This window comes from Mucor mucedo (genome assembly GCF_025094135.1).
Source record: "Mucor mucedo strain NRRL 3635 chromosome Unknown EV154scaffold_42, whole genome shotgun sequence".
Lineage (NCBI taxonomy): Eukaryota > Fungi > Mucoromycota > Mucoromycetes > Mucorales > Mucoraceae > Mucor > Mucor mucedo.
This window is the reverse complement of record NW_026252326.1, coordinates 32,755-53,425: the sequence shown is the minus strand read 5'-3', so window position 1 is coordinate 53,425 and position 20,671 is coordinate 32,755. Positions and strand designations below refer to the sequence as shown.

At 35.8% G+C, this 20,671-nt stretch overlaps 8 protein-coding genes and 1 non-coding gene across 9 annotated transcripts; 3 read left to right on the top strand and 6 right to left on the bottom strand.

Moving 5' to 3' along the window:
* Nucleotides 1-1,460: 1,460 nt before the first annotated feature.
* EV154DRAFT_588136 (uncharacterized protein) lies at nt 1,461-2,968 on the top strand (the record flags this gene model as incomplete). The annotated part of the gene is made up of 8 exons (XM_051606822.1): nt 1,461-1,639; nt 1,690-1,910; nt 1,964-2,116; nt 2,180-2,292; nt 2,388-2,517; nt 2,572-2,692; nt 2,720-2,798; nt 2,855-2,968. 8 exons carry the CDS (start codon nt 1,461-1,463, stop codon nt 2,966-2,968), a joined length of 1,110 nt encoding a protein of 369 aa, XP_051457906.1.
* Nucleotides 2,969-3,015: 47 nt separating this feature from the next.
* On the bottom strand, nt 3,016-3,856 carry EV154DRAFT_507599 (uncharacterized protein). The gene has a single exon (XM_051601444.1). It carries the CDS (start codon nt 3,772-3,774, stop codon nt 3,124-3,126), a length of 651 nt encoding a protein of 216 aa, XP_051457905.1. The 5' UTR covers nt 3,775-3,856; the 3' UTR covers nt 3,016-3,123.
* Nucleotides 3,857-4,562: 706 nt separating this feature from the next.
* On the top strand, nt 4,563-5,490 carry EV154DRAFT_420322 (ribose-5-phosphate isomerase; the record flags this gene model as incomplete). The annotated part of the gene is made up of 4 exons (XM_051595946.1): nt 4,563-4,834; nt 4,897-5,033; nt 5,086-5,120; nt 5,173-5,490. The coding sequence occupies 4 exons, from the start codon at nt 4,563-4,565 to the stop codon at nt 5,488-5,490; spliced, it is 762 nt and encodes a 253-aa protein (XP_051457904.1).
* A 235-nt stretch (nt 5,491-5,725) lies between these two features.
* Nucleotides 5,726-9,098, bottom strand: EV154DRAFT_464030 (uncharacterized protein). The gene is made up of 2 exons (XM_051597650.1): nt 8,917-9,098; nt 5,726-8,859 (listed from the first exon to the last, which is right to left on the bottom strand). The coding sequence occupies exons 1-2, from the start codon at nt 8,956-8,958 to the stop codon at nt 5,761-5,763; spliced, it is 3,141 nt and encodes a 1,046-aa protein (XP_051457903.1). The 5' UTR covers nt 8,959-9,098; the 3' UTR covers nt 5,726-5,760.
* A 1,206-nt stretch (nt 9,099-10,304) lies between these two features.
* Nucleotides 10,305-10,387, bottom strand: EV154DRAFT_t58. The gene has a single exon. It is a non-coding gene; the product is annotated as a tRNA-Leu (tRNA).
* A 1,108-nt stretch (nt 10,388-11,495) lies between these two features.
* EV154DRAFT_551443 (copper fist DNA binding domain-containing protein) lies at nt 11,496-13,853 on the top strand. The gene is made up of 8 exons (XM_051604978.1): nt 11,496-11,639; nt 11,759-11,807; nt 12,370-12,477; nt 12,503-12,538; nt 12,598-12,611; nt 12,663-12,807; nt 12,862-12,900; nt 12,960-13,853. Exons 1-8 carry the CDS (start codon nt 11,589-11,591, stop codon nt 13,595-13,597), a joined length of 1,080 nt encoding a protein of 359 aa, XP_051457902.1. The 5' UTR covers nt 11,496-11,588; the 3' UTR covers nt 13,598-13,853.
* On the bottom strand, nt 13,648-15,196 carry EV154DRAFT_551442 (uncharacterized protein; the record flags this gene model as incomplete). Its single annotated transcript, XM_051604977.1, has 4 exons — nt 14,833-15,196; nt 14,514-14,741; nt 14,032-14,453; nt 13,648-13,818 (listed from the first exon to the last, which is right to left on the bottom strand). The coding sequence occupies exons 1-4, from the start codon at nt 14,960-14,962 to the stop codon at nt 13,648-13,650; spliced, it is 951 nt and encodes a 316-aa protein (XP_051457901.1). The 5' UTR covers nt 14,963-15,196.
* A 2,083-nt stretch (nt 15,197-17,279) lies between these two features.
* On the bottom strand, nt 17,280-18,071 carry EV154DRAFT_507586 (Golgin subfamily A member 7/ERF4). The gene is made up of 3 exons (XM_051601443.1): nt 17,839-18,071; nt 17,522-17,776; nt 17,280-17,467 (listed from the first exon to the last, which is right to left on the bottom strand). The coding sequence occupies exons 1-3, from the start codon at nt 17,977-17,979 to the stop codon at nt 17,444-17,446; spliced, it is 420 nt and encodes a 139-aa protein (XP_051457900.1). The 5' UTR covers nt 17,980-18,071; the 3' UTR covers nt 17,280-17,443.
* A 269-nt stretch (nt 18,072-18,340) lies between these two features.
* EV154DRAFT_442901 (glycoside hydrolase superfamily) lies at nt 18,341-20,043 on the bottom strand. The gene is made up of 7 exons (XM_051597008.1): nt 19,883-20,043; nt 19,802-19,822; nt 19,547-19,739; nt 19,423-19,488; nt 19,333-19,358; nt 18,895-19,272; nt 18,341-18,839 (listed from the first exon to the last, which is right to left on the bottom strand). Exons 1-7 carry the CDS (start codon nt 19,971-19,973, stop codon nt 18,433-18,435), a joined length of 1,182 nt encoding a protein of 393 aa, XP_051457899.1. The 5' UTR covers nt 19,974-20,043; the 3' UTR covers nt 18,341-18,432.
* Nucleotides 20,044-20,671: the final 628 nt, after the last annotated feature.

The following is a 20,671-nucleotide window of genomic DNA, read 5'->3' as shown; positions in this document are numbered from 1 at the left end:
CTTTCAGTAATAATTTAAGTCTAATGTAACGGGGGACAGCATCAAAAATGGGATTAGATATTCAAAAGTTTCTTAAAAAGTAGTTCTCCATTAGTAAGTCCCATTATTGGGAATTCATCAGTGATATTTAATTTCTCTTGTTGGACCAAATTATCTGTATTACTAAAGCAGCTGGTGCAACTACTTCCCCTTTCCGGGGAATATCTTCCTCAGGATTCCAGGGCTTTGAATATTTCTTTCAAATGACTTCGTTCAGAGTGGTACAATTATATTTTTTTCCGGATTTTAATCCAGGTACAGGAAGCTCATCAATCCCGTACGTGGGTATGCTTGACCAAACCTAAAATTAGTTATTAAGAAGACCTACAAGGCACTATGGCTGTTTGAAGGCTTAGTTCAGAAGCGTCCAATGTTCATAAATTAAACAGAGACTAATTGAAGGAAAAACTAATAACAAAGTCCAGGCTATTTACTGTTGATTATTTTCTTACAGGTACAATTATGACTCACACGTGAAAAAGTAAAAGTGATCGGTACAGTGTCTCGATTATATTGCTGGTTACTCAATCAATTTTTAATTTCCTTTGTACACAAAGTATGAATCCTCGAATCGACTTTTTTTATCTCCGTGAAATGAGACGGTAAGCACTGTGCTACGATCGAATCAAGAGGAACAAAAAAATATTGGTAAGCGTGTGAATATAAAGATTTATATTTTCGTATATTTTTTCTCAGCTGTTAGTTTAACCGTAAGTAGAGACCAACCACATGAGGAACAGTCAATCGAAAAAGAGCTGGTTAAATGGTACGTCCTTATTCGAGCTAGCAAATACAAGAAAGTTAATTTGTATCTTTTTAATAGTGACACACATGTAGTGGTTATTTGATTAAATGTAGAAATCATATCTATACCGTAAAAAAGCTCTTTAAGCAACAAATAGACTTTCATATCAATAAGATAAATGTGTCACTTATAAATGTCTTTTGAGTTACTAAAAAGACTCAAGCTAGCATTAAAGTCTTCTGCACGTAGATAAGTCAATAGTGTATTATCAACCAAATACTTTTATATTTTAAAGCACTACTTTGGGTGGGTTTACGCTACCCGTATTCTTCTACTTTTATAGTGTATCATGTTACTTGAACGAGGAGGCAGGTTAACCGCAATGCCTTTTAAAATAGAACATAAAATCTGACAAATATGTCTAAAAAAAAGTAAAGTACGTGTAAAAGCATACTATATGTCATGTAGTTACCAATTTTTCTATATCAAAATGTTGTAACCCATTGGTTAATTGCATGCATGCCATACCAAGTACAATACACAACTCACATAAAATGTAACGGAAAAAAAGAGCGTGTGTAAAAGCATGAATATATAACACCATAAATTTAAAGCATATATAAAGGACATACTTTTTGAAGAGAAAGTAATCATTATTCACTAGGCAATTAAAAAAATGCGTTTTAACTTTGCAACTTTGGCATTAGCAACTACACTCCTTATCTCTGGAACACAGGCTGGTACTGCTCCAAAAATCGAAAGTTGTCCGGCTTTATCTCCCCGTGCAACTGCTGCTACCAAAGTTACTGATCTTCGCCCCGATGATATCAAGGTTGTCGCTGCCCTTGGTGACAGGTACATATATTAAAGAAGCTCTACCCGATTGAGGTCTAACTTTTACATAGTATCATGGCTGGATTTGCCGCCGAAGGCATCCAAGGTACCTCCATTATCAACCTTAAGAGTTTGAACGAATACCGTGGCGTCAGTTATGGCGGTGGCGGTGATGCAGGTGCTGTTACCGTCCCTAATTTTATTAAAAAGTATAACCCTACGTTAAAGGGCTCATCAGTTGATGAGCATCTCATTGAACTCTGTTATGGATTGCTCTGCCCTCCATTCCAATGTATGTGTAAAATTATTTTTAAGTTCCTTACCTATACTGACCTGAATATATAGACAAACCTGCTAAGGACGTATTAAATGCCGCACAAAGTGCTGGATTAGCAATGAATCTTGATCATGAACTCGACTATCTTCTTCCTGCAATTAAAAACTTACCTGGTATTGATTACCAAAACGACTGGAAACTTATTAATATGCAGATTGGAAGTGAGTTTACATACATATATAAAAACATTGATGTGAAGCTAAATAATAGCTCCTCTATGATAGGCAATGATCAATGCGCTTCTTGTATCAATGCTTTGGTTCCTTTATTGACTCCCAAGGCTTACGGAAAGCATGTCACAGATGCTATTGAGCGCATCAGAACTACAGTACCCCGCGTACTCATCAACCTGAGCAAGTATTTCAAATTACAGACTGGATAGCATATTAATTATATTTCAAATACTTAGTTGGCTCATTCAATGTAACCCAGGTTTATACCGTTACCGCAGGCCAAGATTACTGCAAGCCATTCCAAAATACCGACTTTATTTTCAACTCCCTTGAATGTCCCTGCGCAATCGACAAGAAATACCGCCCTAAGATGGATCTCGTATCCGCAGGTATGTAAAATAATATATGGCATATTCAATAAGTAACATGATATTATTTTAAAGGTTATACTGAACAGCTTCGATTAATTCACCAAAAATATAAGCCATTGAGAACCGATACATTCGGTGTTATGTTCTCTCCTGCCAACATTGATGTCTCTTCTTTCCCCGTTAATGGCTTGAGGTTAGTTATATAGATAAACACTTGTAGATATCCAGGACTAAATAATGGTACTAGTAATATTGATTGCTTCCACCCAAGCACACTTGGTCATGAATATGTTGCCAAGGTACGTCGTAAATGATGCAGGCGTCATTACAATTATTAATTTTTCATTATATGTAGTCTTTATGGAACACCCTTTTTGTGCCTTTGGAAAGCAAGCCAAAGGAAATGAGATGGGTTCACGATTTGGAAGTTTACTGTCCCTCTGAAGTTGATCGTTTCCAATTGGATTAATTATCAATTCTGTTGTTACACAAAATGTGTTTAATAAAACTGCCTGATGATGTTGTGGCTTATTTTAATCAATGATTTATTATTTTATACAGTGCGAGAATATGCAAATTAGAGGAAAGCAAAAGTGTGTTGGTATTAATTAGTATAGTTTGAAGTTATTTTGGTACGGGTACACCCAAGAATTTGGGTAAATAACGGGCCCAACCGAGTTGATGCAGTTTACGTACAAAAGCAGGAGTAATAGCAGCAGTAATACCGAGTCTTACGGGAAGTAGAAGAGTCTTATGGATGCCGTAAGCTAAAATAAATACAGAAGCAAAAGATGGGGTATCATCTTCGTTCATGACAACATCTGAGCCATTATCTACGGTTGGCTTCTTTGTAATTCCAAATCTCGCGCCAGTATCGTAAAACACATCTAAGACACCCTTTTCTAAAGCCTTTACTTTATCCAGTCCTACTAATTGAATGACACCAAATGTGACACCCAAATCTACTACACCAACACCGAGATAGACAATAACGCCTACTGCGCCGTATTTTTGGGTAAGTTCTCTCAATTTTGATGGTTTGGGTTGAGCTTTAGCAGCCTGAATTATTTCGGGAGAGGATGCCATAGAAGATATTTCAGAAGCTTGTTGTTTTCCTGACGAAGAGTAAAACCGCAAAGTAGGTTTCGACCTAGCAACGGAAATCCTTCCGACAAATGGCTCTTTGACAATATGTCGAAAGACTGGCTTAAAGGCAGGTAATATACGTTTACCAAACAAAACATTACGGATTACAGTAGTTGAACGGACTGACATATTGATTACTTCGTTTGCCTATCGTTGGGTTTGATCAAAACCTTGTTAATTGGAAAGAAAAGAAAAATAAAGATTGAAAATCCCTTTTTTATTTTTATTGAAGACCCGGGGTCGGAAGCAATTTGACGCATACTTCTTTACTTCGTGACTGCGCAGTAGTAATACCGTACCTGAATTGAATCACCCGATAGGTAGCCTTTATTTTTATAAGCCGCCTACTTGTAAAAAGCTTGTTCAGCAATTACGTTTGACACGGCTATTGTTGGTTAATAGGCTAGAAATATACAAAATAAGATTCAGATTGCAGTTTATTATTTAAAAGAAAGTTTATGTTCTGGATCCCACTCTTTGTCTTTACTAATGACGATACAGTTAATCTATATTGTTTGCCCTATGCTTTAGACATCGCTTTAATGACACCAATAAAGCAAAACTCACCGTAGCAACATAATCATAAAAATACTACAATTAGTAGTAATGCAAGTATTGCTTCTCTACTCCTTTTCGTTTAAAGAAAAAACATCCTAGCCTATAATATCATCTACAACCAATTCATTTGAGTTGTATTTTTTTGTTAGCCATACTGAATTTATTGGGCCAATAAACCATTAGCTACACTCAATCATAGAAAGGTACAAGTTGGGCCTTGAAAAAAAGACTTCAAGTTTTATTGTTTAAAGCAAACAAACATTATTGGCTCTTACAATTGAGTGACTATGAAAATAATTGGTGGGTATCTAAAAAAGTAAATACCTTTGGGTGCGCTTTAACGGCCTCGTTTTGACGAAATGCTAACTAGGAAAAGTTTCGCCATTTTTAAACGACATTCAAGCTCATTTTATGCTGAAGCTAGTAAAAAATGGGCTGGTACAAGAGCGATGCAAGAATTAGTTCAAAGTAAACCTTCAGTAGTAGGATTAGGTTCCGGGTCCACTATCGTGTATGCTATTGAGCATTTGGCAAAGACAGATTTAGCTAGAACAGTGACATGCATACCAACAAGTTTTCAGACTCGCCAGTTAATCCTTGCACATAGTCTCAAGTTAGGCTCATTGGAACAGTAAATATTAGCAGCCAGCTGTCAATGTTCAGTAGTTATTAAGCTAAAAAAAAAAAAAATAGATATCCCATCATCGATATTACTATTGATGGCGCAGACGAGATTGATCCACGTTTAAATGCTATCAAAGGAGGGGGTGCCTGTTTATTTCAAGAAAGACTGGTGGCACAATCCTCGCGTAGATTTTTGCTTGTCGCAGGTGATTAAGGATGCGTATAAACATCTATCAAAAGTTTAATGTATTTGAATAGATGCAACCAAAAAATCTAAAAAACTCGGAACACAGGTAACTAGCCAGATTTAATTACTGCATTCTGAAGCTGAAATCTAATCAATAGTGGAGACGTGGCGTACCAGTCGAAGTTGTTCCTCTAGCACTGAATGCCATTACATACTCGCTTCAACGCATCTTTCCTGATGTGCATATTCAGCTTCGAATGGCAACACCTACTGATAAAGCTGGCCCTGTTGTCACAGATAACGGGAATTTGATTCTAGATTGTGACTTCGGACCTATTGACGACCCTGTTTTATTATACAAAGAAATCAAATGTTTGTCTGGGATCTTGGACGTTGGCCTATTTTGTAAAATGGCAGAAGCAGCATACATAGGGGACCTTAAAGGAGATGAAGGGGTGATACTGACTAAAGATTGATTGCAAATACAATAAAACCATAACCTGCTATTTTCAGAGATTATGAAATTGTTTTTGCGACAAAATTAAATAATAATGGGCACGATTGTCATTAAGATACAATGTCTTTTGTATTATTATACATAATTCATTCGAAAAATGTCGCAAGGAGTATGATTGATGCCAAGTCACTTTTAATAAAGATATTGTAGCAAGATTAGCATTTACATTTTTTGTCTATTATTATTTGAAATATATTTATTATTCTATTAGTTATTGTACATATTTATTTTACACTTTAATATTTTCCACATTCGCCTCTAATCTATCTACCCTGTCTAAATAGCTGACATACTCTTTTATCGTACTAGAAACAACGGCTCTTAAACGAGGTTCGCCCATGTTTTCTGCGCCAGTAATTTGTAGTGCGTCAGCTAGCAAAGTACAAGTGCGGGTATGAAGTTGGTCGTTATTCGAAATGAAAATATCGTCCCTTTTACGGTGTGTCTTCTTGACATTGCTTACACCATTGTCTTCGGACTTGTAGAAAAATTCTGTAGATATCAGTTGACATGCTTTATCTAACTTTCCGGCTTCGACCAATGCCACTATATAGCGATTCCAGTTGTGTTCATCAAATGAGTATCTGTTTTTAGAAAGTTCGGTCCAGAGTGCTTCCACATTGTCATACCGTTTTTGAGCGATAAGCGAGTTGACATAAACTGACAATGCAAAAGGGGATACTTGCTTTGGTTTCAACAGCTTGCTGATTTCGGTAGAGTCTTGCTCGTCCAGCGTTAGTAAATTGGTGTAGTTGTATTCAATGTCGGGCACAGGTATAGGTTCCTTAAATAAGGGGTCAAGATTTTCTAATTTTGACGTGTTGTTTTTGTAAAGTGCATTCCACATTGATTCAACTGCGTCATAATTGGCTTCTTGCTCAAAGATATTCATGAGTGTGACAAAAACAGGAAGAGTGGTGGGTACAGAAAGTTCGACCATTGTTTTGTATGATAATTTGGCTTGCTCGAAGTTACCTGCTTTAGCATAAGTATCAATGATCGGAGAGAATAGATATGCAGAAAGCTTTGCTTTTGTCCTAGATCCATCCGGCGAAGCCTTGTTTAAAATATCCTCAATCGTTTCAGGGAGTGCTTTATCATAGTCTACATGATCGACTGCATCTTTCAAGAGTCGACGCTTGTGGTGTATTGTGATAGTTTGTTTGGAACGGTCGATGACTTCTGTTAGAGCTGATTCAGCAAGATCTAACTTATCAGCTTTGATGAAACCGTTGATCAAGACACTCCAAGTAACAGTTGAAGGTTCCCATCCAGCTTGAATCATACGGTCCATTACCTTCTTTCCTTCATCGAGTTTATCGCATTCGAAATAAGTTTGCATCAATATAGTCCAGCAGACAGCCCCAGGTGTAATATTGTTCGATTGCATAGTCTCAATGAGTGATTCAACAGATTTAATCTCTTTACGTCTTGAGTAAAAGTACATTAAAATACCATATGTATATTCATTGGGGTTGACAAATGATTTTGACATACGCTTGTATGTATCCAGCACTTTGTCCATAACATTATTTTTGGTATATACATATAGTAATGCATTGTATGCGTGGGAAGTGGGTCGGTACTTTTTTTTGAGAATTTGAAAGATATTTTCTGCTCCTTCAATGTCGCCAGCCCTAGCATAAGCATTCATCAATATAGTGTACGAATGCGAGCTTGGTTTCACTCCTGCCTGTGTCATCATGGAAGCCACCTTGTGCGCACCTTCAGGATCCCCTCGTTTTGCATAGTAGGACATTAAAGGGTTAAATGATCTTGCTTCCAGACCCATCTGTTCCTTGTTCATCACCTCCAGTAACATGATGGCTTCACGAATGTACTTGCTTTCAACAAGACCCTTGCACATTAAATTATAAGCTTCACGAGCAGGTGGAAGACCACGACTGGCTTGTTTTTTCAAAAGTTTTAGGATATCCATGGCAGAGTCATGGTCATTTAAAACGATAAAACATTCAATGAACGAAGAGAAAATATAAGGACTTGGTGTGATTTTATGCGACTTCATATCATCCAATAATTTCCTAGCGGCTGCAAGTTCGCCTTTCTTGGCGTACATATCAATTAAGGTACCAAATGTGATATTATCCGGCAGGAGTCCTACTTCACCCAGCATGTTATAGATTAATTTTACGCCGGCGACGTCGGGTTCGGGTTTTTTGTGAGCATGAATATCAATCAAAGCATTAAAAGTTACCAAAGTGGGTACAAGATTTGCCGCCATCATTTCCCCCAGTAATCCCATAGATCTGTCGATATCACCAGCTCTACCTACTTTATGAATCAAAGAAGTCATCATACGTACAGTTCGAGGGATTTTTCTTTTTGTCATAATGTCATTAATCTCCAAAGCATATTCAGGTCTACCGGCACTCGATAAATATATAACCATGTCTCGATATAAAACAGGATCCAATTCTTTAGATTTTCCTGCCACATTCATACCGATCTTCGTCCATATCCATTCCCAAACTTTCTCAGCCATTCTATCCGATCTACCTCCCAGTTTGATGTTGTCCATAAGTAAAGCTGTAGTTGAAGCTGTAGGCTGTATGTTCCTATCCAACATTTCCCCATAAACATACATCGATTTTTCAGCAACCGCCATCGGCCCTATCGATTCGGCTTGTTCTGCGTATGTAGTTAACATAATATTAAAAGGCTTTTGTGCTGCCCCGTCTATTGGTGATGAAACAAATAATAGCTCTTCGCTCTTCAAATCCTCAAATATTTTTTCCATAGCTTTCACATTGCCATTCAACCCAAGTGACCGCATCAGTAAAAGTTTTTCTTTTCGACCCACTTGATATCCTAGCTGCTTCATATCTTCGACAAGAGTTAACATATATTCGAGACATTGTGTATGATGTGTTTTGGAATGATTGAAGAGCTTAATGAGCTGTCTGTATTGATCTCGGGAAAGATATTTTTGAATATGTCGACAGGTCAGATCGCGGTAACACTCCCAAGCTAATTCTGGACTATCCTTTCGTAACAATGAAAAAGTATTGTCGATAAGTGATTGCGCAATGGAAGCATTCGATTGGTTGAGTGCAACAGAGAGAACGTCGTCGTAATGATCCGAATTATTTGATTTTGACATTTCTGACGAGCTGGTGACTGTGGTAACCGATCTATTCCAGGAGGTTGGTATCCAAGGTCGTGGTAAGATATGTTGATGGGGCGTCTGGGTAACTAATGTATTTTTATGTTTTGAAGTTGTCAGACGTCGTCTAGGTTGTGATAGTTGACTTTTACACTCTTCTATCCATAAAGTCGTAAGTTGTTTGGAATTTTTACATTGACAGCGCTAAATAAAGGCACTAATTAGGATTCATGTGTATATCGTTTTGTTGAAAAAACTCACCCGACTTTGTTTGCAGGACCCTGCAAGAGTTGAGGTCAACATATTTCTGGTAAATATGTAATAAAAAGAATGGGGGGAATATTTTAGCTATTTACAAATGAATTGTATTCCCACTTTTATAATTGTGGTCCTATATTTTTAACAGTGCCAATTTTTTTTTTTATATCCCCTGCCCTGTTAACTGCGCCAGGCTTCAGGTTTGGCTTTTGACAGATTATTGGCCATTTCATAAAAAGACCGAAAAATGATGACGTTTCCTTGCTGGTCCTGAATTTGAAAGTTTAATGACCTTCTTTTTGATTACAACCTTTGACGTGTTTAAGCATATTGTGCCTTATATGCAGAAGATCTTTTTTTTTAATAAGAGAGAGAGAGAAAAGAGCTGAAGTAACATGGCTTTTGCAGATACTATTTCTCAATTTGCAGTTGTCGAAATCAATATCAGGCAGACAGCTACGTGTTCAAGATATAAAGTCTGATGTCAAAAACTCCGTGTCATACAGGAGTCAGATACTCGTGTAATTAAGCCTAACATACATCTTAGCCAAACTTTTTGTTCGTCTCTAATATTTTCAGGTTATTACTGTGACTTTAATAAATAGTACAATAATAATTAAAAAAAAATGCATGAACTGGTTTAAGCTTGGTTTTTTTTTTATTCCTGTAATGACCTTGCGGTTTAAGTAACCGCATCCCTAATTCTTTTAAAATCCAAAAATAATCTTCAATTTTCCTAATTTATCTGCCTTGTTTTCCTTGGACTTTATTATACTGAGTTCTGCACAAATTTAATTCAAAAAGACCATATTTCATTTACTATTGTTACACCACCATAAAATTATTTAATAAAATCTTTAGTTTGTTCTTTACTATAATCTGATTTAGTCTTATTCATATAAGCCTGATTTCATTATAAATATATATAACTACTATAATTGTACGAAAGCCCTTCTTATAAATCAGCACTGAATAGTCTTAACAGTTGTATTTTACTATACTCCTTCGAAGACCCAGATAACTGATTCGTCGTAGCATTTCCCTTTTATAGCTTTATATTTTATTTTATCTTAGTTGACAACTTATAGTCTGGTGCTCACTTTTTAAGAACTTTTCTCTTACTCTTTTTCTTTATTTCACGTTACCGCTTTTACACTTAAACAAGCCAATAACACTATACCTAACTTTATAAAGACAGATATATTAAAATGCCGTACTATCTTTAATATAGATTAATCACAAATTTTGAACTATAGTAAAACATCTTTTATCATCCGCTCGCAACTCATTATAACTAGGAACGATTACGACAAAAATCTCTCTGACAATATTAATGCTGGAAAAAACGACAGTAAACGTCACACGAAATACAGCCGAAGCAAAAAAGAAAGTGCTGACTGTGAGATTCGAACTCACGCCTCTTGCGAGACCGCAACTTGAGTGCGGCGCCTTAGACCAACTCGGCCAAATCAGCTAGATGCTATTACAATTTTTGAAAATGTAATATTCCGTTAAGTTTTATTTTTTTAAAATCACGTGACATACACGTGGAAGAACTATGATTGGGTGGAATTCACTTATTTGTGTGTTGTTAGTGGACTCCATTGTGAGCTCCTGTGCTATGAGTTATATAAGACGGATTACGGTGGTTTTATTTTCGAGAAAAAAAAACCTAAAAATGTAAGGAGTAACATTGTAGTTTGGAGTCTGAGAAATTCGAGAAATAAAATAACGAATTAAGAATAGAAATAAAAAATTTGACGAAGTAAAATTATCAAACTGCAAAAATAAACTAATGTCTTTATTATACAATAAATTGGGTTCTTTATATACATATTCAGGGCTGGCTAAATATCAATCATTAGATTGAAACCTGTCAAATATACAATAGGCGTATTGTCAATTAAAGATCGAGCATCTCATGGTACCTTCGAGAATCTTGTTATTGACGAGCGATCATTTATCATTGGATTGTATTATCTGGAATAAATGTATGACTATTGTTTTCTATTATATTTATGAGTAATCAATGCGTAGTAAATAGAGTGTAATAACATGTATTTAATTTAAAGAGTAATGCAATAATGATTTATAGAAAGGTTATCAAAGAAGAAAGAAAGAATTGATGATAGAGTTATATCTGTATATAAGCTCGATCACAACAAAGTCATAATCTTGTGCTATTTTAAGACAAATTATACTTTGTTATGCTTCTATAGGTCGAGTATATTTGTTCTTGATTCTCCATATTTGATGATGCCACCTAATTTAGTATACATTTGGCGTTTTTATGCCTTCTCTGACGCTCATTATCGTCATACATAATAAATACATTTCGTTGCCGTTGTACCTATCAGCAAAACATGTCTTTTTTAGCCTAATCAGAAAAGCAGATAGTACTGAGATGAACAACGTAAAGGCTTTGATTGTACTATTATTGATTTACTAGGACCCCATATGAATCAACAGAGAGAAGTCACTAAGGGCAGACACGTCCTACAGAGCGTTATTTGGATGCCTTCTCTTTACACCATATGTATTTATAAAACCAGAGGCAACGCAAATCACGATTTATGACAATTGAGGGATAACCACTTCAATACATACTGTATATAATATTGTTTAAAGAAAAAAGAAACTACTGGGAATCAAAGTTCCAGTGATCTTTAGTGGAAATGACTATATCTAATTGCAAGCTCAACTACTGTATATTTAAAGAGAATCAGGTGAATTAAAAGCCTGATCTGTTTCACTAGTTTATCTATCGTCTGGGTAGTTAATCCTCGGAAGCATCTTGATATTTTTCAACTGAATCCGATACACTTGTCTTGGTTCATATCTACAGCTTTGTGAGAATGTATTTAGCGGCCTGCTCAAGTATGCTCTAATTAGCAGTAAAATAAAAAAGAATACTCATAGTCTAGTATTGGAGTTACTAAACTTCTGATCACTATGTTTTACTAAATTTAGTGTTGAGTGCAACGTATAAGAGTTGATACTATCGAAGGCTTTTTTTTTTGGTTCCATAGTGTCGATGATTTGACGCAGATTTTTTTTGGAGATTTGTGTTCCCCTTTTTAAAAATAGTGCCCCCTAATTTTTTTTAAAGTCATTGTCGGGAGAAAAGAATAATATTTACTTGGCTATCTTCAAAGGAAAAATTCATTAACAGTTGTAAGCTACAATTTTCATATTCATGCCAGAATCGTTTTTACGCAGATACATTAGTAGCCAATAAGAATACATACGTTTACATTGTACTCTTTTAAAATATTGTGTCGACTGTGATCAGTACATTCGTCATATTATAAATACTTCGGATCAAAAGTGAGACGTTCATAACTTAAATTTGATAAATTACATTTACGCAATCGCAGAAGTATAAGATCTGTCTCTTTGCCTGAAAATTAAGTTTAAATCGGCTGACTATTTGTGAAATATCTTGTCATAAAATAGTTACTGATTTAGAAATTCATTTTTCAGGCATCTGCTCAGCACTTCGCAATCGTTTCATTTTTTCGGTCGAACAAATATCCGAAGTATTTGAAAGATTTTTTATTCGAGGTAACTTGTTTTTTATCTATTCTAGCTCTCATGTTAATTAATGGAGAGAAATGGGCCTGTGGTAAAATTTGAGTAGGACCTGTCTAAAAAATAAGTGTTTATTAACTTTTCTATCTCTAGAAACCTGCATCAAAGTAAGATAGTATTAAGTTTCGAAAAGAAAGCAATTTAAACAGGTCAAATAGGGTCACCGTGCAACTCATTGTAAACATACAGATCGTGTGTTGGTACCGATTAAAAAGAAGGGAAGACCCTCAACACAATGTAAACGCTGTCGAGAACTTCGCATTATAAGACAGCTTCATGTAAAGTGCGATTGTGAAGATCAAAGTAAGCTTCAGGTCAAAATGAAGTACACACAAACACTGAGATAATTAAAAATAGGCCCCAATCCACCTAAAAAGAAAAAAGACTCAACGATTGGTAATTATTTCGCACACACAAGTTTGATACACAAACTTAATTATTTACCTTTTCTGTAGCCATAAAAAAAAAGATGAAAATTGACATTTTACGGCCGATAGCACCCAAACAAGAGGTGAAGCCAAGTTGTTGTGGTGGAAAAAAAATGTCGATCATGCCCATGTTACCAGCAGCACCAGCATTACCAATGCCACCAAAATTACAAGCACCTCCAGCACTTCCAGCATCACCAATGTCCTCAGCATCCTCAATTTCATCGATGACCGGAAGTTGTTGCACAAAACCACCGACATTACTATTTGAAGCAGTTCCATTACCTAATATACCACCACCTACATCCTGTTGTGGACCGCCTTCTAAAAACCAACAAGGCGAAACTATCCGAGTGGTAACTTGCCGATGCGGTGATTCTTGTGCCTGCATTGGATGTGACGCTCACCCCTCGAGGGCAATGAAGGAAGGAAAAAATGATGTTTATATTGGATTTGACAGTATCAACAATAACCGAAGATTATCGATTGCTTCAATGTGTTCCAGCAATACTTTACCAAAATTAAATATTCAACCCTCGGAAATGGATCATCCAAGCTCTATATTATCTGAAGATGGCGTATTGTTATGTGGCTGTGGATGCTCCAAGACATTCGAGGATTGCTCAGGATGTTTTAGTGAATTATGTCAAGAGGGATATCTGTAATATATTTTTTTAAATACACTTTTATTATGATTATTGCTATTACTATTATATTATTGAGAATATGAAGGTTGTTGAAGACCACGATGGTCCATATTTCTATTAGGTTGACTTCTTGTATTAGGTGAGGGCGATCTATTATGATTAGGTGACAATGATCTATGATTGATAGGTGAAGGTGATCTACTTTGCTGATTATAATGATATGCTTGTTGTTGCTGCTGCTGGTAATGATGAAGATTCGGATCAAGATATCCCCTTTGTTGTTGTTGTTGTTGATGATGATAGTATTGTTGCTGTTGTTGCTGTTGATGATGCTGTTGTTGATTTTGCATTGCTCTTTGTTGTTGCTGTTGCTGCTGTACTTGCTGGAAACTGATATTATGCGATCCAGGTTCTGGTAATTGGCCAAGCAATCCTTCAAGTTTATGAACCACCTTTGGTTTGATTCTTTTCGCATCGGCTTTTTCTTGTTCGAGCTGCTTCAATAAATCCATACCCGACATTGTTCTACCATTGCCATGCTGTTGACGTCTCATGTTAGCAGAATTTGATTTTGACGGCTGGATTTGATGTTGAAATAAAGCTAACTTCGCTTGATGATATTGTTGCATTTGATGAAGTTGCTGGAGATGACTTCCTTCCACAAGCGTTAAAATAGGACCGGCATTTGGGTCGCGGTTTGCTAGTAATGCCTCATTATCATCATCATCTGCTTCTTGCTCTTCTTCTACAATAACAGGAGTATTGACTTGCACAGGTTGGTATGCAGAGTGATGCATATTTCTTTGATTGTTCTTTTTAGATACAGCATTCTGATTTCTTTGTTCCTCTTCCCCGTCATCATCATCATCATCATCTAAGTAGCAATATTAATACTTGCTTTTTTTTTAAAAAAAATTATGCGAGGAAAATCTACCTTCCGAATCCTCATCGTCACTAGGTAACGGCTGGCTTTTGCGAACAGGTTTTTTTGCTGTAGTTGATACGACGACAGGAGTATTAGATCTCAGTGCAGATTGGACACGAGGAGAAGGACCTAAATCATTTTCTTCAGAGCTTAAAATACTTTGGTCATCGTCTTCGTCGTCCTCATCAGAGTCTTCATCATCGCTTGGAATACAAGGTCTATTACGGGGCTTTGGAACTAACAATGATTGTTGGTTGAATATACAATTTATTCCTGCACCACCCCTTTTTTTAAAGTTTTTTTTTTTTTTTTTTTTTTTTCTACAAACCTCTTTGTACAGTGATCGCTGGTGGCACAACTTCCTTGTAGATTGATCCACCAAAATTTTTGTTGTTGGCACGACGAGGTACTTCAAATGAAAGATCATCCAAATCGATAGAGATATCCTGTAATGACATTATTTTTTGTAAACGATTGGAAAATTAAGATAACAAAAAAAGGGAAAAAGAAAGAGTATATATAAATTTGACGTACTTATACTTAAAATAAAGAGGGGGTTGAAAAGGAGTTTGTATAACCATCTTGTTAAAAATAGAACATAGTATAAATACCTATTTTATTGTTTGGTATGCTTAATTACAGACTCGCCGTTCTTTGCCAGAGGTTTTGGTAAGGAAAAGGTCACACTAAACTCGTGAAATATTCACGATGCGAGTATAGAAAAGAAGGCTTAAGACCAAAACTTAATCGTTAAGGAGCTTTTTATTCAAGATTCGGTTGTGGTTTATCTACAAACAAGGCTCTTTTCCGTATCTACAAATAAATTTTAGCTGTGCGCAGCAATACTCGACACCCGCATCATTAATTATGCTAATATAAATATTTATATTCCCTTTTCTTTTAATTAAGAGAAGCTAGAACACTACATGTACCAGCTGGCAGTAGAGGAACACCTAATTTAATACACACAACATAGAAAAATTTGCTTCATTGGCAACTATTTTTACCCAATTGACATCTCGTGTAAAGCAGTCAAATAAGATACCTTCACAAGGTCCTCCAATCGACTATACGGATTTCAAACACGCCATCGATGCCTAAATTACCAGCCACCACAGTGGGTTACATGGCATTCCAAATACCTAATCAGGATGCAAAATATTTATTTAAGCGGAGAAACTAACACCCAACAACGCCAGATTCTGTCCGTGGCCGAGACCACTGGTTAGCTTTTGACACGCGCTTTTATTTTATCGCACTTGGAACAATAGCAATGCCAAATTTGAAATTAAAAAAAAAAAAAAAAAAAAAAAATGGTTATTTTTAATTGTCATCTATTTCTCCTTATTGCATGTCTTTTTGAATATTAAAAATAGTCATGTACTAGTATTCAGACATACTTGGATAAACTTCTTTCGGATGAACAAAGGAGAAGAATAGTTTGGGATGCCATCCATTGACCGCACGTGTAAACACAGAAACATTTGCTGCATTTGTTTGTAACAAGTAAAAGAGGGTTTTTTCTACAAAACAACAGCAGTAATCAAGTACAAAGGAGAAACATACCAGCTTTTTTTATAGAAAAGTTTAGTCAATGTAAACATACGTGTTCATCTAAAACATTAAATTATAAATTATATTTCCTGAGCGATCTAGTTACTTTTCTCAGGGACAACAAATGTGCGCGTATCCACAACTTAGGATCGAGTCCTTGGCTGTCCTTATTCTTTTAGGCTGATGATTTTAAGTCAGGCAGGAATTCTCAATTATACAATGCAAATGGCATATTAAAGATTTATTTTTCATCAGACTATTCATTTGCTATCAGTCAAATTTTAATAATTGCGTTGATAAACTCAAAGTTGTCATGAAAACAAACTCGTATGTCTATTAGACGTTGAAGCAAAGGTGTTCAACGTCTGCTTATTTTATAAAAAATGAATAAATTTGACAGCCAACTAGTGCTCGCTGTCATCCAATTATTTGTCATATTAATGCCGGGTTGCTATAATAAGTAGTAGTTTTTTTTTTTATAAACTAGGACATTCATGTATTTTCCGTAGCTTTTCCATAAAAACTGAACAAATCATTAATATGGAATAGCATGTAACAAATGAATGCTCTTAGTTTTTCATTGCATGACAATTCAACCTGTGTAAGTCCTTACAGATCTTTTATACTTACAAAGAATTCTGATTTACAAACAGCTTTGATCTGTAGATAAAGTATCTTACAAAGTTGCAAGAAGTGAGTATACCTGTATCTTTCTTTGATACAATCTTCGAAACGAAGCTTATGTGTAACTATGTCCAAGCTTTTTGACAAAATAAAAAAAGAGCATCCAAAGGGACGTATAGAGTTATGGAATGTAAGATCACATCCTTAGTGTATGTTTTTACTTTAATACCTGAGAGGGAGTCCATTGTGTTTTTTTGAGCCGTGATTTTGTGTACGAACACACTTAGAAACGGTTTTCCTTTTTGGGATTAAGGTTGTTACAGGAAAAGAGTCTTCACGGAGCGACCGTCCAGACGGTTTTTCAATCGTCCAGACGATTTTGATTTCCTTATATAGATGACCTGTTTTGGAGATTAGATACAAAGCAGTAAAAAGCAGACAGTCAGACCTATTAGAGGTTCTTTATGTATAAAAAACCGTCATCAGAATGGTACAAATTGCTATAAACTGATGAAACAATAGTCATCTGGGAAAGGCTGTTACCTCTCGTCCAAATAAAGAGTATGAAAATAACATCGTCTATTTTTAGGGTAAAATTGTGTATTATAAGAATAGCCTTATTCAGTGACGACAATTCGTTGTGAAGTCGTATGGGTGGGAATGGGCTGGTTTATTAGTCGGTGATGTTATTATATAAATTGTAGTGTTATGCTATTGTGTGTACGTGTAGAGGGAGGGGGAAGAGGGGTATGCTTTTTTCTTCAATCGTAATAGTTGATTTCAATCTAAAAACATAAAATATCAGTAAAAATTCAAATCAATTACATGCAAATACTTACAAAAAGAAATGCAGCTTTTACAGGATCAGATATAGATAATGATTGAGGATAGTAAATGTTTGAATTCTCAGACTCGATAAACAAGAGTAATTGTCTAACTGCTCTTTGATAATGGGTAGATATAAAAATAGGCGATATATATATGGTCAATATCTCCATTATATTTTCAAGAACAATACGCCATGATATTCTGTCGGCATAATCCATATATTTATTAATTTCGTTTATTGTATGAGCAAACTCTTGCACACTGATCTGTTTTATATTGGTTAGTTTACCAATAATAGGAAAAAATCAAAAAAAAATCTCCTTTTTACCTTGCCCTCCAACTCAGCTGGATATTCTGTGGAGAATCGTGTTATACCATCTGCTTTAGAATAATCTCGTTCGATTCTTATTGATTTGACTGGGACTCTTTGTTTAATAGTTATGTTTGTTTCGTGTGCCTTTGCTGTCATGGCATTATTGTTCTTTTTGGCTACGAAGTAAGTCAATGCGAGATTAGTTTTATACGTAAAAAGAGAGTAAAAAAAAAAAAAAAAAAAAAAAAGCGAGTGTAAAATTGATAAACAAATAAAAAAATTATTGCGTCACTCCATTATTATTAATTACCTGTCATGATGGTGGATGAGACACTGGAGGAAAGTCGTAATGTGGGTGAATTGATGGTCGAGGAGCTAGTGTTATTAATGAGTGTAGTTGTATCAATATGCTTAGACTGTTGAGCAAGAGAAGCAGACTCGCGTTTTAAATGAATGGCTTTTGGTAAACTTGGTTCACAATTCGTATTTGTAAACATACTGGTTTTAACAAAGAGGGAGGGAAAAGTATCAATAAGGGAAATAAAGCACAGCTTTTTTCTTCTTTTTATTTATTTCGTGAAACAAAGAACCCCATTCTAATTTTGAAAATCAGACCCTGACCTGGTAAGCAGCGTTTAATAAATCGCCATCAGAGGAATCCTCGTCCACTGACCAAACCATAACTCCTGCTAATCCACTAGTCTTTGCCTGCTTTACTTTGGCTGCAATTGATAAGGGATCATCATACGAGATAAACACTTTTGTCGTAGGGTTAAATAACCAAGGCGTGGATGAATCATTATCCCAATTACGTATCCAGGGAGCTTTTGCTGTTGTAGGTGTAGATAAAACACCTTCCGAGATCAGGTTACCAAATCTCCATATTCCTGTTAGGCCTCCAGGGTCTTTAGAGCAGTAGGGATCTTGATAGGATGCATCAAAAGAGTCCCCCTTGGGTGGATCACCTGTCACTTGGTCCTGATACATAGAGCCTTTAGACATATCTTCCTCCGCAGCTAACAACTCTCTTTGTTAGATTACTTAATTTTAATTAATTTCAATAATACTTACTTGTAGATCTTCCATAAAAAGCTAATCCACCAGTTAATTTATTGGCAGGTACACCAGCGCTTGTCCAGCTGTCAATAGCCGAAGTAAAACTAACACCTCCATTAGGTGACTCGAGAGGAGAGTTGGGTCCTGTTTGAGGATTCCATGCACCATTAATATCATATGTCATTAAATTAACTCGTGTTACTGCTTGTCCGATTGATTTCATTGCGCCATCACTGCCACCAGAAAATCCAGAAACATAACCTGCAATAGATAATTCCATATCATTGTCCAGCGCTGCCCGTAATTCAGTTAACAGAGTCAGATAATTGTCAACATCTGAATCCGCATCGACAACATTGCATCCTGCACCTTGTTTGCCTGGGTATTCCCAATCTAAATTAAATGTTAATTACATGCATTTTAATTTTTTCTCCCGGGTATAATAACACTTACCGATATCAACACCATCCGTGTTATATCTAAAAAAATGGAGTAAAATTAATAAAACAGTAACAACCTGTGGATGTAATATGTGTTACTTACTGCTTAATTTGGTCAAGGTTCCATTGAATAAACTTTTTTCTAGTAGATGCACTACTAGCCATTGTACTAGAGACGAAATACAAAATCAGTAAAGAAGGGACGTCAAATTTGGACAGCAACTTACCTAAATGTGATGCTACCTGACCACCCACCAACAGAAATGAGAACCTTGCAACCTGCTTTATGAGCAGCAGAGACCAAGGCAGGTAGCTGTGTTTCAGTGTTAGCAGGATCAGCCCAGAGAGGTACAGTATCATTTGTCATGATGGCAAAAGCATAGTGAATATGAGTATATTTCGAAAAATCAATACTGGATACTATGTAGTAAAATATATTGGTAAAAATTCGGACTCTTTGACTATTCATATCCGTAGATTACCTTCATATCTCCCATAAAGCCCTAAATATAATAAGATTGAAAACTTGTGTCTTTGATATAGAATATAGCGACTTCACTTACAGTTAGGAAAATACCCAATGACAACTTTATCAGCTGCCAATACAACGGTACTCGTCAATAATAGGAATAGTAGTTTAAAAATAGTAGACATATGGCTGTTTTTAAGTAAATTTCATGTAGAGAAGAACTGTTATTTATACTTTTCTTTCGTAGTAAAGTTTATTAGAACCCATGAACTGTGTAATATAAATAAATCGCTGTTAGGATAATTAAGTTAATCCGGGTATACAGTTATAATTGCTCTTCGATGATATAAGCCGATCTTGTTTATTTGAAACAGTTTTTTATTTTATCAAATAAAGTCTGCTACTACTGAATGTTAATCTACCTAAATCAAGGTTCCCTCTCTTTATATCCTTCTCATGTGTATCTTGTAAGGGATAAAAATGCTATTGGGAAACCCATATTGAGGAACTCCGGCCCGGGTCAAGGATCTCTGCGGATCGGACATGTAATTCAGTGGTAATGAGAGGGTGGAATATACAAGGAATTGTAAATCTTCGAGTCATCAAGTTCCTTCTCTGTTCATTTTGTCTAAAAAGGTGAGACAACATAGAATACATTCATCCATCTACAACAATATCGACTCTAGCATCATGGATGAACATTGAATTGGATGTGATGGATTTATGGGATTTTTTTCCCATCTTTTTTATTATTGTTACTCATCTCGCTTCCAAATGATGTAGAATCGCTAACATGCAGATTTTCGTCAAGACCCTCACTGGCAAGACTATCACCTTGGAGGTAGAGAGGTAACGTAATAACAAACCAGTGTGTGCTTGTGGG

Excerpts from the sequence above, each read along its gene's own strand:
- EV154DRAFT_507586 (XM_051601443.1), bottom strand. The coding sequence starts at position 17,979 with ATGACAGCAAAGGCACACGAAACAAACATAACTATTAAACAAAGAGTC. Across the intron at positions 17,777-17,838 it reads CAGCTGAGTTGGAGGGCAAG|ATCAGTGTGCAAGAGTTTGC; the intron begins GTAAAAAGGAGA and ends AATATAAAACAG. Across the intron at positions 17,468-17,521 it reads TAAAAGCTGCATTTCTTTTT|ATTGAAATCAACTATTACGA; the intron begins GTAAGTATTTGC and ends TTATGTTTTTAG.
- EV154DRAFT_551443 (XM_051604978.1), top strand. The coding sequence starts at position 11,589 with ATGACTATATCTAATTGCAAGCTCAACTACTGTATATTTAAAGAGAAT. Across the intron at positions 12,478-12,502 it reads TGAAAGATTTTTTATTCGAG|CTCTCATGTTAATTAATGGA; the intron begins GTAACTTGTTTT and ends TATCTATTCTAG. Across the intron at positions 12,901-12,959 it reads GAAAAAAGACTCAACGATTG|CCATAAAAAAAAAGATGAAA; the intron begins GTAATTATTTCG and ends CCTTTTCTGTAG.
- EV154DRAFT_442901 (XM_051597008.1), bottom strand. The coding sequence starts at position 19,973 with ATGTCTACTATTTTTAAACTACTATTCCTATTATTGACGAGTACCGTT. Across the intron at positions 19,359-19,422 it reads AACCTTGACCAAATTAAGCA|ATATAACACGGATGGTGTTG; the intron begins GTAAGTAACACA and ends CCATTTTTTTAG. Across the intron at positions 18,840-18,894 it reads TTTTTATGGAAGATCTACAA|CTGCGGAGGAAGATATGTCT; the intron begins GTAAGTATTATT and ends GAGAGTTGTTAG.
- EV154DRAFT_464030 (XM_051597650.1), bottom strand. The coding sequence starts at position 8,958 with ATGTTGACCTCAACTCTTGCAGGGTCCTGCAAACAAAGTCGG. Across the intron at positions 8,860-8,916 it reads GGTCCTGCAAACAAAGTCGG|CGCTGTCAATGTAAAAATTC; the intron begins GTGAGTTTTTTC and ends GCCTTTATTTAG.
- EV154DRAFT_507599 (XM_051601444.1), bottom strand. The coding sequence starts at position 3,774 with ATGTCAGTCCGTTCAACTACTGTAATCCGTAATGTTTTGTTTGGTAAA.